A 21,032-nucleotide genomic window follows, 5' to 3' on the forward strand; every position below is an offset into this window, starting at 1 on the left:
CGACACCCTGAAACGGCTCCTGAAACTTTGTTGTAAGGAAAGGAAAAATAAAATAGCACCCTCGCTCCTTTGCTCTGAGACAATACTAGCTGAAATAAAATATTAGTTGTTAGAATGATAAATTATCCTAATGGTGCCACCTCATCCGTTCCAGGCACACAAATACATAACAAAGGCAGGGTTGTCAGAATTCGGGAGTGTTCTCTCTCTCTCTCTCTCTCTCTCTCTCTCTCTCCCTCTCATCACAAGAGTAAGGGTTGAATTCCTTTTAATGAAAAAGAAATTATTTTTTACTTATTGCTGGACTAATTGAATTTTCAAAAAGAGCTTCCATACATTTCGTTTTTTGTTCTCAATGTATTATTAAGCCAAGTCAGAGTGGAGAATGGATGAAAAGACATTTGGATATTTGAAATGTGATCATAAAAGTCAGCCTTTCATGCACTTAATTAAACAGTATCTTTAATTCAGAGTATATTATTTCCACACTAGGCCGATAATGTTTTGTGCTCTGTCCTTCTTATATATTAAAAAAATAAGTCTATTTCTGAAATTAAGAACATGGTGGCATTATAAACATGTCCTCATGGTTTCCTAATACAGATGCCATTTTCATTAGTGCCCTCTTGTTTATACGCTGCAGTTCCATCCTCAAGTTTTTAGAGTTCCTTTGGTTAACGTGTGCAGCATGAAGAGAAAATTGTCTCTTGCCCATTTGGGTGACATATTCCCTGGGTATGTTATTTATAACCGATTACACAAAATGTTCCAGAATTCCTAAAGGAAAAAAAAAAAAGCAGCACTTGTGAAGGTCAGACAGAAACTGGTTAACCACTTTGCCATTAAGAAGCCCATCCAATAGAAGCCAAAGATGCACAAACTGAATAGAGTCTGAACTACAGGTATCCCCGCTTTCTGACAGTTTATCAATGTGCTCTTGCAACACATTTCAATTATATCCGGAAGTCATTCATTCCACACATGCTCCACTCTTTCAACCTCTCTCTGCTGTTCTAAAGGCTAACATTGCCCTTCCCTAAGTTGATTTGCATATGACATGGTGATTCAAACTCTTTTGGTGTGTGTGTGTGTGAGAGAGAGAGAGAGAGAGAGAGAGAGAGAGCGCACCAACCTTTGCTCTGGGTCTATTCCCATTCCCGAAGGCATTAATGAGAGTCCATTTGCAGAAATATTTGTGTGACAACAGGACTTTGCAAGATAAAAAGGCATTTGCAATTTGCTATCCAAAAAGGCACTGGAAGCAACATTTGTAAACTTAAAAAGACTGGGTTCTGCTTTTCAACCTTTTCCACTTTTCACCATGGCTCCAGTCCTTAAACTGTCAAATGAATGGGGGACGCCTGTAACTGCTAAGCTAAATACACTGTACCCATATTATTCACATTGGGTCAAGTTAACAAAATAGATGGTACAAATGTTCTTTTTTTAAAAAAACAATTATAATTTGTACAGTGCTTCATGAGTGTGTAAAGTGTTTCATGCCTCCTGTCCTGGTGATTTGCAACAATCCTGCAGGACAGTAGTTTCCAAACTTTTTGGCACTGTGACCCACCTCGTCCTCCACAGTTGGTTCGCAATGCTCCTCGTGGTGCCAGAATGCTTTCAGGGAGGCCCCAGAGTCCTCTCCTGGGTCACGTCAGGACAGTGACCCACTCTCCTGGCCTCCACGGACCTCAGGGTGGTCTACAGAAGCATTCTGAAGTGACTTCCAGTTAAATAGAGAGTTTCACTCAAAACCCAAAAACCAAAAGTAACTTCTGGACACTTCTGTGGGCCATTCTAAAGGCAACAGAGGCCAGTAGAGTGGGTTGCCAGCTCAGCATGACCTGGGAGATGCCTCCAGGGCTTGCCAATGAGGAATTCTGTTCATTGTGTCAACCGCCCCCTTCTGGAATGTCTCCAATTTGGAACCAAACAGGTACATGGGGGGAGGGCCCAGCTCGCAACCCACCAGTGGGTCACAACCTACACTTTGGGAAACACTCCTGTAAGATATTATTATCCCCAAATTGCATCAGAGGCACTGAGATTCACAGCTGAGTCTCTTAACCACTGTGCTGTGTCCTTCTCAGTGCTACTCTAAAGATCACCAAGGCAGTATGAGCACCAGCTACAGGTTCCTTCCTCTTCGACAGATCTTACAATCTAATTTTCAAAAATGGGGGGGGGGAGCAGGACATAGGCACATGCCATAACTAGTTATACAGGTGTAATCAATCAAACTCTCTGCAGGGGCTTAGAACAGTTTAATTTCTGTTCACTCCGAGGCGAGAGACCAGTCCCTTCCCCCTGAAGTGTGCAAAAGAATGCAAAGCAATAGTGATTATTACCTCCACTCTGCATTCTTTCATGTGTTCCAAGGGGAAGAAAGGGGTCACTTGCCTCAGAGTGAAGGGAAACTAAGCTGTTGATTGATTGATTGCCTGCTTGCTGTCGCTCTCCCGCGTTACAATAGTGAGGCTATTTTTAAACAACTGAGTAAAGAGGGGTTTTCTTTAAAAATTGATTTCATTTAAGGCTATTTTTGGCATCTACGAGGGTTCTGGGGATGGAACGCTCACCGATGCCGAGACTCAACCTGCCAGCACTCTTCCACAGGCCTGGGACTCCTTTTGCAGGTCTTACAGTAGTGCTCTAATGGTTGGACCTTTAACAGTTTTCATGATTCTGCTTGCACAAGAGGTTGTGAAAGAGCATCCCTGGATTTAATCTTATTTTTCTCATGCAACATTCTAGTTCAAGGTGTAAAGCACCTCTTCCATGAGAGGAAGATCCACATGGAAGGGCACCTTTGGATCCTGTCCCTGTGGAAGAAACATAAGATGACACAGAGCAGGCACTCATCACATTGAGTAGATCTTCTGCGGTATTCCAGTGAATGGAAAAGCCAAGTGTTGTTAATAACATTTTATGGCATAGCCAAGGAACAAAGCATTGATAATCAAAGTATAATCAATGATTAAGAACACAGCAAACACACAAAAGGGAAGGATGTGAATACTGAGAGACAGAACTATTAATGAGATTGCATATTTTTGCTTAGATCTGGGATGGAAATCTTGCAGCATCAAATCTGCACCTCATTGTATCAAATTCTGTGTGTGTGTGTGTGATTAGAAACTTCAAACTGCTTGTTCTTTGTGGCTGGGATAGCCACAGAACATTTATCTACATCCTTTTTCTATGAGAATTTCTTATCAGTGACAATTACAAAAAGGGGACTTTAATCAGGATTTCTAAATTATTCTGGAAGCCCATCTTAGAGCTAGCCTTATTATCATCTCACAGAAGGGGAGGGAAAAAAATTCAGCCTTGTTAATGGATTTTATTACAGAACTTTCTTCTTAAAGCTGCAGTTTAGCTTGAAGCCAAAATAGTCTTTAAAAGCATATCTGATTTCATTCTCACTCTGCCTGTGGTGGAAAGCTGTTGAATGCAGAACAGAGGAGAGAGTCATACTCTTGAGCAAGCTTGCAGTGGGGGTGGATGGGGGAGGCATGCTGGACAGTGCTCCTGGATCTTGTGAATCTCATGAGATTTTGGTGCTGACATCTAGGATCTTGTGAGATCCAAAATGGCGGTGCCCGTTGAGGAGTCTGCAGGGACACTGTGACCTAATTAAGTTTGGGAACCACTCCTGTACTCCCTTGCATCTGGCACTCAGATATAGCTTACTTCTAGGACCAGGAGGTTGCATTTACCCATCATAACTTGATACCTGTGATGGACTCCTCCTCCATCTATTCCCTTTCAAAGCCATCTAAGCCAGATGCCATCACCACATTATGTGGCAAGGAGTTCCACAGATTAATTACATGCTGAGTAAAGAGATATTTCCTTTTGTCTGTTCTAACTGCCCTGACACTCAATTTTAGTGGATGCCCCCTTGTTGTGGTGATCTGTGAGAGGGAAAAGAACATCCCTTTATCCACTCCATGCATAATTTTATACATCTGAACCATATTCATCCCCAGGCATCTTTTTTCTGGACTTAGAGCTCCAAACACTTTAGCCTTTCTTCGTAAGAGAAGTGCCCCCAGCCCAGTAATCATTTTGGTCACTCTGTTCTGCACCTTTTCCAGTTCCACTATATCCTTTTCTGAGATGTGAGAAGTTTCTTCATGAAAGTTTCCTTACCCATAAACCAAGACATTCTGTTCTGGACACATTAATGAAAAAAAAAACACGTTCTTGAAACCCCAAACTCTTCTTTTAACAGATCAATGCTTTCTGTTCCAGCCGTGGTCTCCAACAGAGCTGCCGACATGACAATGGAATTTATTCTGAAATCAGAACTATGTATCTCAGAGCCCCATTTGGGCCTGCAGTCACCTACGTGACCTTGAGCTTGGGGAGGATTTCTCTCCCCAATTCTCTCATTTAGTCTTCGCTTTGGCTTTGCCTTTAAGGGAGGCGATGACTGGTACTTTATGCGCCACGCGATGCACTCTGTGGATTGCTTTTTGTGTGTTCTCCTTTCACACCATTAATATGGTTGCAAAAAGAAGGGCAGAAAAGAATGAAAGAGCACTTCAGAAAATCCAGAGACACTTCTGAGGCTGACATGCAACCTCACAGTGTAACCTCTGGATGGACCAAAATGAAACCTTTTCTCCTTAAAAAGAAAAAAAACAAGGAAAAAAAAACAAGTTTAAAACAACATACTCATAAAAGTTCATGGTTGATGGGGAGAGCTGTGAGCTGTACAGAAGATCTAACATTGTGAAACAATGGAGAAGGAAGAAAGTTGTAGTTGATCATTGCAGAATATTGTCCAAAATCACATACAAATGTGGTCACCTTCAAGGTCACCTTCATCTCTCTTAGACTATTTAGACTAGAATAAGCAACTTTCATACCCACAAACAAGGAGCAGAATCCTCATTAATTCCCACACACCATCTTTCAATGTATACTTCTGCAGACAGATCTGGGTCTTGAAAGCTGGTTCAAACATCACTACAGAACTGGAGAGTGTTCCTCTTTGCTGTATTGAACTGAAGGCCCAAGCCAGAATATACATGGGTCTCACAAGAGCATGAAATAATAACTGGAACTCAAGGATGCAAGTTGATAGCTCTTTTCATTTCTTAGCAAATGTTTGAACCAGACTTCTGTAAATGCAAAGAATAATAGTTACTTACCTGCTACAACCCCACTTGTGCAATGTACCAAGCTTTTATAATATAGGGTTTATATATAATACAGCCCTATTGTGCAATGTGCCAAGCTTTCTCCACCCAGCTGCTAAATTGTCCAGTGGTGGTCCAACACAGTAAGGTCCAAAATACTAAGCCACCAAGTACATTGAAGCCATCACATGAGGGCATCATTGAAAGTTAGCTCCTATCAACAGGTTGACTCTACATGTATTTGGGCACTTGAACTAAAATGCTAATATGTATTTTAATGGGAACTTCAGAGCTTGCTCACAACTTGGTGTCATGTCCTCATGCATTGCCAGACTGTGGTTTTTAAATCTTTTTGTAATGGGTCAACATGGTTACCTTTTATTTTATCTTTGATGAACTTCTGGCGATGGTTTATTCCACCCGTGAAAGCCATCCTTTGGTGCAATAATCTACAGGTGATCCACATGCATGCAAAAATTCATTTCTAGACTCATGACCATCAGACATACTGATGGATTTCACTTTTTATGATTCTTCTAATATACCCTTGACAAAATCAATCCAACTCTAAATGTTTTGATCCATGTTCTATGATGTGAAATGCTCCCATTTAAATGCATCTCTTTCACTTTTGGGTGAAACTGATCCATAAAGGTGAACTGTATCTCTGCTTCATTTTCTTCTCTGCCCCCTGCAACAGATATTTCACTTTCCAATTGATAAAAACAAATGGCTCTTTAAAATTACAGTTGTTCACATATTTTAATAACGCGTGCCGATCCCACATTTGAGTAATTATACTTTTGAAAGCAAAGCTTTTATCAAATAGCAACGGACATGCACCATTCATCTTAAGCTCACAGTTTGCTGCAAATTACTTTCTCCCCTCAAACTCTGCGGCTCTTGGTGACTAATTTAAACAATATTTCTGTGCAGTTCATATTTTGCTAAAACTTAAAGTGACAAGGAAAGGATGAGTATTCAATTTATTTTCCTTCTTCAATTAATATAGTAATTAAAATAAAGGGTGGAAAAGCGGCTTAATTGGGTTGCCATGGCCACTAATTGCCTGATTTCTTTCCAAATAGTATGTTTTAGGTAGAATCAATCTGTGGTAATTTAATTTCAGGCATTGGTATGTATATAAACAGGTGAAGGCATATGGAGCAACAACTTATCAGCGAGTCATTATGAATCCTGCTGCTATTTTGGTTTTCTGTTCTGTCTTGTTCTTTTCATAAACATGCCTGATGACAAAAAGGGCGTTAGAGGGGTAGTAAGTTTACCCATACAAACTTACAAAGGTCCCTCTCAACTTAGGTTTGAACTGGATGGGGGGGGGAAGGCTACATTCCCCCAACTTGGAAATAGCTCTTCCCTCCCCCGCCCCGAGTCGATTTTAAGAACATAAGCTCTGTTGGATTAGGAGAAAGGCCCATCTAGTCCAGATTCCTGTTTCTCACAGTGGCCTACTAGATGTCTCAGGGAGCCCTCCAGACAATATGACTCTTATATCACATAGTGACTCCCTTGCGTGTGGCATTCAGAGATGCATTACCTCTTAAAACCTGAAGATTGTGTATATCCATTATGCTTCGTAACCTGTGATGGACTTTCCTCCCATCAGTGTGTCCAATCCCCATCTAGGCCAGGTTCCATCATTACATCCTGTGGCAATGAGTTCCACAGATTAATTACACGCTGGGTAAAGAAATATTTTCTTTTGCCTCTTCTTATGTTTGTTTTATGCCCCCTATAATGTCACCCCCATCTAAGGCCCTCCATGATGTTCATCTCCCCCTCAACTGTTTGCCCATCAGCCTGTCTTCCTTCCCTCAAGAATTCCCAGTGCCTCATCCTCAGCTGATGGAGCAGCAAAAAAATAGGGTGGAAAATGTGGGGACATGTAGGTGGACAGGTGGGAGGCCAGGGTACAGGGAGGACTTAAAACCCTCTCTGGTTTGGATTAAAATCTAAACTAGAGAAGAATACTGAATGCTTGCCTCATTCTGAGCCCACCTGGATTTGTAGTCTGAGCTGTGATCAGATAATATTCAAACCCATCACTAACATGAACAACAAGGTATCATTGCCATACTTAGCCACCCCATAGCTTCTCCTAAAGAACTGATGTCAAGCAGGAGAATTTGGCCTAAGAGCTCACAAGTGCATATGGAATTCCTGTGTTTGACAAGGCTTCCTTTTGTTGATGGAGTTATTAGCCCCATAAGTGCATCCACTGCATATACCAAATTGCCATTAATGCTGCTGAGATCAGAGGGACAAAAATTCAGGTTGCACCGAATAGCTACAAAGAAGTAAAAATGGTTTACTGCCCAGCTTCGTTTTTTGTTGTTGTTGTTTGTTTGTTTTTTTACAAGCTAGTAGTTACTTGGACTTGTGTCCTGTATTTAGCAGAACACATGGGTCTCTTGCAAAAGAGGGGGGGGGGGGAAGGAAAGAATTGTGGATATTGGATTGGTGTGTTACTTTTTAGTTAGGGAGATTCTGCAACCCACAAAAATGATATATGTGGTTGGGCAAGAGTCACATGTATAACCAGGGATTTCTTAGAAGCTCCTTCTGCTGCAGTTGCTACCACCAAAGAGGGAACCCGCTTTTTATGTACATGCTGATGTGCTTTGAAAATTACTGGGTGTTTCTTTTAATTGCCTGAAACCTCTAATGTTTTCTGAGCAATGTTGCTTTTGGCTGTGCCATTTTCAGTCCATTTCCAGATTAAACAAGGTTTGATCCCCTTTAATGTGTTAATTCTGCTTTGCGTGATTTTCCTCAGCATTTAATTCCTGCCTTAATAGATCAGAGCCTCTGTGTCCACATAAGCCCTTAATATGAAAGTAAAAATTATATATATAAGCACACACCACAGACGGTGACTTGACCTTTTCCGAAAGCAAGCAAGTGCAAAGCACATCAGGGTATTCGTACAGGGCAAGGCTGGGAAAGGGAGATCCCATCCAGAGGAAAAGGTCGTATTTTATTATCTATGAAATTAAATATGGTGGTCCATCAACTTCTCAATTTCAAGGAGCTTTCCAAAGTCAGGTTAAGTGTTGATGAAGCTGGTGAGGTCAAAATAAATTCAAACCATGCTCTTGTTTAGGGTCAGTCCAAGTGGTCAATGGCTGATAATGTCAGGAGCTTTGGGAAGGGCCACTGCCCTGTGCTCGACCACAAGGTTATTAGTCATGATGGCTACATGGAGCATCTAGGTGAAGGGGAAGATGCTGTGACTGCATACCAGCTGCTGGGTGCAATAGCAGGCAGCATTGCTTGCTCTTTCCCTTGGGAAACCAGAAGTGATTTTTTTGCCCTTATAAGGCACTCTGAGGCCCAGGGAAGCCTTTCCCCAGGGAACCATATCTTTTCAGCCCTAAAGGGCAGATGTGCGGGGCCTCTGTGGGCTTCAGAAAGCCCTCTGGAGGTGACCGGAGCATAGTTCCAGTCTCTGGAGGACTTAAAGGGGCAAAACCGTGGATTTGATTAACTGTGGTTTTCCGTATCCGAGGGGGTCTGAGAACATATCCCCGCAGATACCGAAGCCCCGCCTGTACAAGGCAGCTTCACAGACTTCCTAGGAAGTGCCAGTATTGTCACAGAGCACCAGAAAGGGCTGTGTGTGTCTCAGGTGCACAGCTGCAAGTACTTGAAATCAAAGTCCAAGTGAGAGCACTCATCTCAATTAAGCAAATTGCTTACTCCTTTAACAGTGTCTAGTGAAAAGCTGAATGCTGGAGCTTGCTGAATGAATACAGTCTAAATAAACCAAATCCGTATTTAAGTAAGGGCAAACTGAATATTCAATTGCTTATAACAGAATTTCCCAAACAATTGGTGGGTCATGAGTACATGCCAGGTGGGGCAGGATATGGGCCCTGCCACTCACCCTCACCTCTGTTTTGCTCCCAATCTGAGCCATTCCAGAGGTGTGGGGAAATCCCAGATGCTTCTTCCGCATTGCACCAGAGCTGTGACCTACTCTTCAGACCTGTGCAGGTCTCAAAATGGCATACAGAAGCCTCTGAAAGCTACTTCCGTGTTTCAGAAGGCAACTTCTGGTTTGCCTCCAAAAATCAGAAGTAGTTTTCAGAGACTTCTGAAGGTCATTCTGAAACCTGTAGAGAGGGTTGCCAGTCTGGTGCAACCCAGAAGAGACCTGGGGCTTCCCCTGGCACTATCAGGATAAGGTGGATCACAGGGTGGGAAAGACTGGGGACCACTGGCATATAATACTGTTCATTTTAGGATGGGTCATAGCTCAGATGCCTCCCAACCACCATCTCACCTGCACCAATGGTGGTCTGCAGCTCACTTCTGCCAGCATGGTGCTTATTAGCTGCTGCACCATCAGCAGTGAGCTGCAGAATGTTGGAGTAACTGCAGCAATGTTGGCTTGTGCAGTCCGTCACCGTATTGCACAAATAGGATTGGGCTGTAATGCTAATGTATTTTGCATGGCCCACCTATGAGGCCAGATAAAGTGGCTGCTTCAAGTGCTGGGAAGGGGAGGCAATAGATTGACAGGGGTGCCCCATGCCTGCCTGATGCTCCCCTTGTTCTGCTGCCCATCCAGTCTCTCCATCTGCACTCCAGTCCACCTCTTGCTTGCTGAGAGGTGCAAAAAAGAGGTTCAGGGCAATAGCCCCTTTGCAACCTCCTGCTACAAGCAATCACACCAGTGGAGCTGGAGAAAGAAGCAGAAGGGGGCTGCTGTGTTCACTCCTCTTCCAAAAGGGCAATCAGAACAGGGTTGCTTTGTGTTTGCCACCACCTCCCTCTTGCCACCACTTCCCTCTTCAAGCCTCATTCTTGAAATCAGGCTGGGTGAGCATGCTGGGAGTGGAAGAGAAGTTTCTGCACAGCTCTCAGTAAGCTTGCCCAGGCTGTTTTAATGAAGCAGCCAGGTAGGGAAGGTGGCAGTGGGGGAGTCAGGGGCAGAACATGTAGTCATCACCCAGGGCATCAACTACAGCATGGGTTGGGCCTGTGCATCAGGGGAAAAAAAAATGTAGGTAGTGTATGCAAATACGTGTTCATATTGGGTGTCATTTTTCATGGGAGAAATCTAAGCATGTGCCCACAATCTGTTATTTTGTAACACTGAATAATTGCTTTTTGTTTTTACCAGCAAATGTCAAAAGGGAACGTTTAAAGGCAGTGCCAGAATTGATGGGCCAATTCAGAGAAGCAAGATTGCCAGACAAAGACAGTACCTTTTTTCAGAAACATGGTTCCTGTTATTTACTCATATACAACCCCGTAAAGTAAAACAACACAAGCCTCAACAGTGTAACTGTAGCAAGACTTAATAGGTGAGAAAATGTCTGGTTTTGGCGTGTCGTGTTTTGTGCTAAGCCTTGGGTAACAGCGCTTGGAAGAACCTTGTGTCCATTTTACCACCCAGCCTATTCCGTTCCTTTTCATCCTCTCAAACAAAGGGGAAAAACTCATCTTTAGCACTGAATGTAACAGATACCTCTGCTCAGTGGGGGGCCCGGAGTGGGGCAGGGGGGCAAATGCCCCAAGCACTGTATCCATGCAGCGCTCTAGATAACGTGGGAAGCCTTCCAAAGCATCATCATCATCATCATCATCATCATCATCAACAGTATTTATATACCACTTTTCAATGGAAAGTTTACAAAGCGGTTTACAGAGAAAAATCAAATAACTAATGGTTCCCTGTCCCAAAATGGCGCACAATCTAAAAGGATGCAAAAGAACACCAGCAGACAGCCACTAGAAAAAGACAGTGCTGGGGTGAGGAGGGCCAGTTACTCTCCCCCTGCTAAATAAAAGAAGAGCACCCACTTAAAAAGTGCCTCTTACCAGGGGTAAAGTAGCAAGTACTTCTGGTTTCCTACAGGGAAGTCTCAGAACACTTTCCCAGTTGGCCCCAACATCACACAAGTCTTCATGATGCTGGGTAAGCAAGGGGGACGGTGTGGTGCAGGGGGGGATTGCAGACCTTTGCCCTGTGGCACATAGCAGGGCAAGTTCATTACTGCCTCTGCTCTCCCCAAGAGCTGTTGCAAACCTTTTTTCGCTTGACACCCCTTCAGTTAATTTAACCTTCTTAGAAAGTACTAGGAATGATTTCATATTCACATCGGAATATTCAGGTGCCAGGCAACGTGTATTATGTAGCTCGCTGGGAACATAATAATCTGAGAAATTAAGCATTAGTGTTGTTTGGCTAGAAAAATCGGAGTGGAATCCAGTTCGGTGCTTTAGTGCGTTCTTGGAATTCATGGAAGGGAGGAGAAAAGAAATTGGCCACTAATTTGCAATACGCCTTCCAAATGACTCTGATGAACCAAATTGATGGAAACATACAACTTGTTGCCCACCATTGCTGTTCAGTGAACCCATTGGGTACCTGCCAGTCGCAGGGAACGTTTGGTTAAACTACATTAATTTAAATATTTGATATGATACAAGCTGTACATTAAGCTGAAGATTCTGGATAGTGACCATTTGCACATCATAGTGTTCCTCTTTTAGTTCGTGCATTGTAGGGAAATCTGTGAAGGTGTGTGAACTTCCCAATGACAAAGAATGACAAAGAATTATGAAGCCACTGTCCAAAGGAAGTTCTTGGAACTGTGGCTTTGGTGGGATGGTCTCCTGTTGATCTATCTAGCTCCGTATTGTCTATCTTACACTGACTGGCAGCAACTTGACAGGTTTCAGAGAGAACCAACCTGGAGATGCCAGGGACTGAATGCAATGCAAAACAGATTCTCCACTGCATTGAGCCACAGCTCATCCAGTCCAATTACACACAGTTTTTTTTGTGTAATCAAGCCCACTGCACAAGAGCACACGACAAATGGCTTTCACCCAGTAATCCTGAATTAGGTACAGGTAAAGGTTCCCTCAGACGTTAAGCCTAATTGTGTCCAACTCTAGGAGTGGTGCTCATCTCCGTTTTGAAGCTGAAGAGCCGGCGTTTGTCCATAGACAGTTTCTGTGGTCATGTGGCCAGCGTGACTAGATGCCTAAGCTCATGGAACACTGTTACCTTCCCACCGAGGTGGTACCTATTCATCTACTCACATTTTTACATGCCTCTGAACTGCTAGGTTGGCAGGAACTGGAACAAGCAACAGGAGCTCACCCCGTCACGCGGATTCAAACTGCCAACCTTGTGATCAACAGGTTTGTCTGCTCAGCGGATTAACCCGCTGTGCCACCGCATCTCATTAATCTTGAATTAGCCAACCCCATAAAACAGAAGGCATAATGTATCTCAGATGCTTCTGATTTTCTACCCATGCTTCATATTCTAATTTTTTTGAGAATTTTAATTTAACTTAAACAGTAATTTATTACTGTTTTTAAAAAGCACCTTAGCCTAGATATCTACAGACACTCACCATTCTACTGTAGAAATGCCCTGGTCTTCTTTGGCCATAGATAACATGTCAATGGAGCCTGTTATTCCTTCTTTCAATGCAGTTCAGAGACTGATGCTAGTTCATCGACATAACAGGCTCCTTTGTGACATCGTTTGCTGTCCAGAGAAGACCACTTAACTCAGGATCAGTAATGTTTTAAAACAAACAGAGACAAAACAGTATCTCCCACAGAAATTGGATTGGGGAAAAAAATTCACTGATGAATATACAAGTAAATCACTGTAGAAAAGGAAGCAGTATTCTATTTTGCATTCTAAAGCCATATTCTTGTCAAAACTCTGCAAATGTTCCCTGTACCAAGTCATGCAATACAAAAAAAAAAGAAAAATTATCCTCTTAAAAGAGCATTTTGCAATTCATCAGTGCAGCTGAACCACCTGCATCTCTCAGAGGCGTAAGCATATTAGGTTTTTACATTACATACAAAGACTTTATTTATATTTTGCCTTTCAGCTGTGTAGGAGTACTCAGCATCCCTCTCTCCACCTCCTCTCTTTTTAATGTGCTACAAAAGTAACTTGCAGTGAGTTTTCATAAAATCCTTCTAATTTGGATTATGTGCAACAGAAGGAATTTTAATCCACATAATATGTTAAAAATATTGCATTTTAACAAGGGTCTTTTCTTTAATTATGTTTTCATTTTAATTGCCCTTACACATCAAATGGGATAGAATCTGGTATGTCAAGGATTAGTTCAGTGCTGCGGTGCCAAGGGCGTAATATCAGCTCCGATGTTTTGAAAAACAAAATTAATTCTGCTAAAGCTGATGCACAGCTTCCTAAAAACACTGCCTGTAAGTCCATGTTTACTGCTAGGACTAAAAGCCTCATAACAAGAATTGTCCTCTCTAACAAATTCTTCATTATGAATAATTCCACACCAAACAACGTGTATGATGTGTAACACAGCGGGCCATCTGGGGACGGGAGCTGCCAGTTCACAACTGGTCAAGTAGTATTTGCTCATTCAATTAAGAAACTGCAAACATGTCATAAAAATGGTTAACAGATCTGAGGACATGACTGTATTATAATTTTTCTGATCAACATCCTTGGTATACTTCACTTGGGGCTTTTCTCAGTTGGGCAGTGGAACTCAAAGTTTTCTGGCCAGTGGCTCCCTTGACCCCCGTGGCTGCTGGCCTTGACTCCCCATCATGTTCCTGAGGGCTGGAAATGACATCATTAAACAGGAAGTGGCTAGAAATATTATTATTATTATTATTATTATTATTATTATTATTATTATTATTATTAATAATAATAATAATAATAATAATAATAATAATAATAATAATAATAATAATATTTATTTATTTATACCCCACCCTTCTCCCCAAAGGGACCCAGGGCGGCTTACAACAGGTTAAAAGCAGATTAAAATATAATATTAAAAAACAAATAAAGCATCAACATATTAACATATCATAAAAACAGCAATCAGATTTAAAAAAAATCAGGTAAAAGGAGCATAAAGCAGATCATAAAGGAATCGGGCCTGTAAAAGATACTAAAAGATGTAAAAAAAGATGTTAAAAAAGATGTTTAAAAGGCCATGAGCTCAGAAGGCTTGTTTAAACAGAAGGGTCTTCAGGCCTCGCCGAAAAGTCTCAAGAGAGGGAGCCATTCTTAAGTCAAGGGGAAGGGAGTTCCATAACGTTGGTGCCACTACTGAGAAGGCCCTATTTCTTGCCGCCACCCCACATACCTCCTTAGGCGGCGGCACTTGTAAAAAGGCCTTCTCTGATGACCTAAGAGGGCGAGCCGGATTGTACGGAAGTACGCGATCTCTAAGGTACCCTGGCCTTATATATATATATATATATATATATATATATATATATATATATATATATATATATATATATATATATATATGTATATATATATATATATATATAATGATAAATCATATCATTAATTAAATGCAGGTCTTAAAAAATATTAATACACAGCAATATACATGCTTTATAAATGATCAGCTGCTGATCACTGTTGGAGACAGGATGCTGGAGTAGGTAGATTTTGTCTGGTCTAAGAAGACTCATTTTTTTAACTTTGTAAGCATACCAATAGAATTGTTTTATCAAATGAACTTTGTGAACAGCCAGTCTGATGAACATTACACACACACACACGCACGCACAAACGCACACACACACACCCCTGTGGACCCCAATCCAACTAGTCATTTCTCCCATTCTCCTTGGATAAGATTGAACCCTTTATTAATGCAATTAAATTAAGTTTTTCCAGCAGCTGGTGGGGAAAACAAAAATAGACCATGAAAATATATCAGAGCTGATAAGGGTTTGGTTAGGAAGCTGATTTTTCTCCTATACTAGGAGATGCACAGCTCAAGCCTATGCATGTCTACTCAGAAGTAAGTCCCATTAGAGTCAATAGAGCTTACTCGCAGGAAAGTGTGGATAGGATTGGGCTGGCAATCACTTCATCAATGGCTGATAAGTACTCCCTTCAAATAGCAAGATTCATCACTTTAAAAAAAACAGCCTTTCCTCTTCAGTCAAACAACAAGATTAATAAATCACTTTAAAAACAGTACCCTTTTTCTGCTCCTGGCCAAGTAAAGTGTGTGCTTGTCTCTCCCCTCCCCCTTTGCAAACTGCATGGAAACAACTTTAAGGGGAGGAAGAGGAAAGCGGGAAGGTCTGGAGATTGAAAGGGGGGAGTGGAAGAGGGAGGGGGTTGAAAAGAGAGATTTCACTTTGATGAGAAGTGATCCCAGGCTGGGAACTAGGAACCAACCAGACAAGGATCAAGGAGAGCTTTGCAAACAACATGCAGCGAACACAGAAGGCGGCAGCCTCGGAGTGGAGGGAGAAGAGGGCGGGGTGGCAGCAGCCACTCTCGCAGCTGAGCAACTGTTTCTTCTGCTTTTAAAAAAAGCGCAGAGCTGGGCAGAAGACGGGCTCATATTCTGCCCAGGGGTGAGACTGTATCGCTGCGAGAGGACATCCTGCGCCTCCCCTTTGAGTTCCTGGTGCCTCCTGAACAAGCCACGCCTCACAATTTGAATAACACTGCAGTTGGGGCTTAAGCAGCATTGTGTGAAAGCCACATTAGTCATTGAGTGCTGCATCCTTAGTGCAAGTCAGTCAGATAAACAGCCTGCCCCAGTGTAACATTTTCTCATCATAGAGCCACTTTTACATTAGGTGGGCTGGTTGTATACAAGCCTACTCATGTAGATAGTGAGTCTCCAGGGAAGTGCAGAGTACCTTCAACGGGATGAAAATTCCCACATCAAACCAGCCAACTCCCTTTTATAGCAATGGCCTTTACTCACCACTGTCTATGGCCAGGAGGGATGCAGTGTACACATTGTTGACGACAAACGGTGACTCCCGATCGAGGATGCCAGTGGTGCGGATGGTACCATTGGTAGGGTTAATTTCTAACCAGTCTGCTGGATCTTTGTCAATAGAGTACCTGTAAGAAAACAGAGTAAACCAGCAATGGGTTGGCCATTGAGCTGTAACCTGAAAGCTGTAGCTCAACTAAAACAATCTGTGTTTACAACAACAGGTGGCGACATTAAACGATCCCCTTGGTCACAGCCACAAATAAAATACTGACCAACTAGCACCAAATCTGGGATGCACCATGTTGAACATTCTACGGCACAATCAACTCAGGGCTGGCTGAAACACTCTCATGCGCTCATCTGATATCTGGCCAATCCATCTCTCCATTAAACTTTCATTTGCAAATCAGGGAAGTGACACATATTCTCAGCTAGCAATGACTGACAGGTGTGGCAGGTGACACTTATTTTGAGACACACTGTATTTCAACTGTGTCTGTGTAGCTCGTTGTCATCCTGTGTTGACGTGGTTTTTGTACCGTAACACTATTTTCTGCCATTCATAATTGTCATCATAGGTTGTCATAAGTAGTAGGCAAGACTGACTGTAATGATGGGTGACACTGATATTAAAACTTCCCATAGCGTGAAAGTAACTGTTTAAAGCTTTGTGAAATCAATGGAGGCCTTTCTGCTAACTGTTAGCAGTCTTTGATCCAGGCTGAAAAAGGCCCATCAGCACAGGAGATGCCCATTTCCTTGAACAAAAGCAGCAAACAGCAGAAGCTTGCATTCTTTCCTCCTCAATTCCTCCTCTTTTACACATTCACATAGATCACTTTTCTTGACACTGGCCCCAAATGTTCAGATTTTGATCTTTCTATATAAAACAAAAGAAATAAAACTACAGTACTGGTTCAATATGTCAGATAGAATCTGGACTTGAAGTTTGTCATTTTAGCAGAACATGGATCTATAGAACCTCATTTAAGCTATCTGGAATGAACTGGCATCTTCCACACATCATCCCCCCCTTTTATATAAAGAAAAGCAATACCAAAAATGGAAAGGGGAAAAAAAAAAGTAATTTTAAGCTCTGCAGAAGTTAGGGTAAAATACTGGGTAAAGTTGCACACACACATTAAATAAATACACAGCAATGAGGGAGGGGGAAGATTGGGGGGCAGAAAAGGGGAATGTGGGGTTCCTTGCAGATGTATGCAGAGGTGTAACTCACTGCCCCAGCACCCATGGCAGTGATGTCACTTCTGGGTTTTCCCCAGAAGCGTGAATGCTGGTGGCTTCATTTCCCCCATTCCTTCTCCCCCATTCCTTCTCAACATACAAGATTTAAGCAGGGGATGGATAGAGTGGATAGAAAGATGCTCTTTTCTCTCTCATATAACACCAGAACCAGGGGATATCCACTAAAATTGAGTGTTAGGAGTTAGGAGAGACAAAAGAAACTATTTCTTTACCTAGCGTGTAATTTGTCTGTGGAACACCCTGCCACAGGATGTGGTGATGGCATCTTGCCTAGATGTCTTTAAGAGGGGATTAGACAATTTCTGGAGGAAAAATCCATCATGGGTTACAAGTCATGGAAGATCCTGATTTTAAAAGTAGGCTACTTCAGAATGTCAGATGCAGGGGAGGGCACCAGGTTGTGTCTTGTTGTGTTGTGTGCTCCCTGAAGTACTTGGTGGCTCACTGTGAGATACAGGAAGCTGAACTAGGTGGGCCTTTGGCCTGATGCAGCAGGGCTCTTCTTATGTTCTTATGTTCTCATGTGGAGGATCCCCTTTGAAGGAGAAGAAGCTGGGGGAAACAAAGCCACCAGCACCTCCTCTGTAACAAGGGTGGAGCCTGCGGGGCAGTCATAGCACCATAGTGCCCAGGGCAGGTGTCCCTCAGATTCTACCCAAGTTACTCCTCTGGATGTGTGAGAAATTTTGCTAATTTTATCCCAGTCTGTTTTGCTTCCTTCTTCTCTCCTACAGAGAATGTAATGGAATTCACAGGATGTGGTGATGACCAAAGGAGATCAGATTCCTGGAGGAAAGATCAATGTGTTGGGATCAGCCATGGTAATTGTATTGGACCTGAACATAAGAAAAGCCCTGCTAGATCAGGCCAAAGGCCCATCTAGTCCCACTTCCTGCATCTCACTGTGGCCTACCAGATCCCTTAGGAAGAAAGAGACAAAAGACAAAAAGATATCTGTACCCTGAAGCCACTCCCTTGAATCAGGCATTCAGAAATAGGTAACCTCTGGCTTCCATGTCCAGAGACAATACATTTGAGTTTCACTTGTTCGAGACAACCAATGAGGGACAGCTGCTGCCTTCATACTCAGTTTGTGCACTTGAAAGACTTTTGAAAAGTCCTTGAAAAGGATTTCCTGGTTTCTGGGGCAACAGGGACACCAAGAAGATGGGTCCTGGGCTAGAAAAGAGATGGAGATGCAAATGTCTATATGTATACAACAACGGGGGAGCCTCCCCAACCTGGGCTGGGGGACTGAAGAGCCCCCAAAGCAGAATGGATGCAAGCATTAATGAAACATAAACGATGCAGTCCATCAGCTCCGCTGTACTTTTGCTTTAATAACCATTTAAACATTAATCAATAGATGAGTTTTATCTTCCCCCAAAATGAGTCATTAGAATAACAACAATGCTCATAATTACTTTATACCATTCTTTTGTTCCTTAAAATAAAGATAGGGTATTTTTTTTAAGAACTTTGAAACAAAGGTTCTGTGTACACATCAAAACATGAAAGAGGACCATTGAACCCATTCCAAGGTATAAAATTCTCAATTAATCCTAGAATATATTTTTTAAAGATACTGACATTCAAAAACCACAAGTTTCTATTGGATCATAATACATTCGCTGATTGTGCTACAAAGCAACTGAATGACAAAGCTGAATTAAAGAAGGTGTAATTTGACAAAGAATACTTTTTTTAAAAAAAAATGTAATTTTCTCTAAGGCCTTAAATTTTTACCTATTGTTAAGTGTATAATGCTGCCTAACTAAGGTGATTGTTTTTGTTGAGATATTTTAAATGTAAATGAGGGTTCTGCTACTAAAAGAATAAAAATAGGTATCCATTAGGAATAAATCACAGCAAACACCACATGCAATAATAATAAGGGGTGATTCAAGCCTCTATGGTAGTTTTTCCTCAAGCAGACCTGTTACTTTAATTCACAGTCCTGGCTGCACTCTGATGTACACACAGAACATGACCACAGGGCTATCTCTCAGTTTAATGATGGGGCATCTCCTGGTATGTACATAGGACGCTGTCTTCCACCAGGACAGATCACTGCTCCACATTGTTCAGTGCTGTCTACTCCAGCTGATGCCAGCTCTCCTGACTCTCTTCCCTAGCTCCACTATCTTGGAACCAGAGGTGCCAAGGAATACACATTAAGACTTCTATCTGCAAAGCATGTGCTTTATCACTGCACTGTGGCCCTTCCCAAATACATTCATTCTTTAACATGCAAAGTTACCTTATACTAGGTTGGAATGTAAATCTGCCTGGTGCAATAGTGATGTTCTGGCTCACAGCTCACTCCAGAGTTTCGGGGGGACGACAATGAGATCTTTCGTGGCCCTTCCTTTCAGCTGAGGTTGTTGCGGCCCAAACCTGGGACCTCTTGCATTCAATGAAGATGTTCTACCATTGAACTGACTCCCTCCTTATATCAGGGGTTCCCAGATGATGGGCCACTGCTCCCTGGGGAGCTGTGGAAACCAGTCAGGAGAGCCATGGAATCCTCGCAAAAAACCCGTTGCCCTATACCATGTATAGGATTGTAGCCCTAATGAGGAGCTGTGGTCAGTGACCCAGTAGGTCAAGGGAGCAACCAGTTGAAACCACTGGGAACCACTGCCATACAGGATGGTTTCCTAAAATGAACAGAACCATCTCTCCTAGCAGGTGAAACGTGCTGACTCATAAGTCCTAATTAATATTGAACATTCAATGGGGTGATTTCTCTTCCTCTGGTAAAACCTTACAAAAATACTGTAGCTCTGTGATAACAACATATATTTTGCATGCAGGAGGTTCCAGATTCAGCCTCCAGGTACGGCAGAGAAAGACCCCTGTGTATAAGTCCAGTATAAAAGAAACTGGAGTGTACCCAAAGGCTGTATCACAACCCATTGATGAAATCTCCCCAACACAAGTGCGGCCTTGAAAATTCTGCTCGTATCTCAGTTCAAATCTCTACTGAGCTGAGGACTTAAACAGATTATTTCAGCAGGTCACACACTTTCATGTGTTCTTCTTGCAACACAGTTTTTACTTGGGAATAGATACCCAACTACAAAACAGGCACAAACACTTTGTAAATCACAAAAGGCGCCATATGTCTGAGTCAGAAGTTATCTATTTTCCTGGTACTGGAAAACCCCTTCAAGGTTTGTGACAGTGGTAGCACTGATGACATCATTGCCAGTTACCTCCAGTAGGTGGGCTGTCTGAAACATTATGGTGGGGGGGGGCAAACGTTGAGAAATGCTGCCCTATATAAAATGTTCCCCCTTTGAAATTCTCACAAGTGAGAGCTGGAAGCAAATGCTTGCATGTTGGTTCCTATATTCAGGTACAAAGTGTACAGTGAGAAATAACCCTCAGTTCCTGTCCATAAAACGCCCTGTGGGGTCTTTGCAAATTCTGGCATGATGACATTTCTGAAGCCTTCTGAATGGTGGATATGCTATATTCATGCTGCAAAATAATTTCAGTACCGGGGGAAGGGGAGGGGGGAGCACATACACAACTTCTTTCTTTGCTGTTGACAGAAACAAAATAAAAATAATAATAATTATTATGGTATTATAATAGGCTTGCTGACACTATCAACATCCACTTATGTACCACCTGTCGGAGCTGTCTTGTTTAATTTTCTTTGTGTGATTCAACGGTGGCCCTGCCAATCTCTTGGGGTTTCTTGTTAAAGTTTTAAGACACCTACACACAATTAAAGAAAGAAAGTTGTTAAGACAGGTGGGACAGAACACTTTTCAGAAGGCTATTCATGAACTGTGTCTGGCTGTGAAATCAGTGTTTGAAGTGAAGTGGG

At 42.3% G+C, this 21,032-nt stretch overlaps 1 protein-coding gene across 1 annotated transcript in view; it reads right to left on the reverse strand.

Annotated features, from left to right (window-relative positions):
- Positions 1–21,032, reverse strand: part of CDH13 (cadherin 13) — a 532,075-nt gene that overhangs the window by 6,979 nt on the left and 504,064 nt on the right. The window contains 1 exon segment of the mRNA XM_066637955.1: positions 15,908–16,050. Within this exon segment, the coding sequence (XP_066494052.1) occupies positions 15,908–16,050 (143 nt within the window).

Source organism: Tiliqua scincoides, chromosome 9 (genome assembly GCF_035046505.1).
Source record: "Tiliqua scincoides isolate rTilSci1 chromosome 9, rTilSci1.hap2, whole genome shotgun sequence".
NCBI lineage: Eukaryota > Metazoa > Chordata > Lepidosauria > Squamata > Scincidae > Tiliqua > Tiliqua scincoides.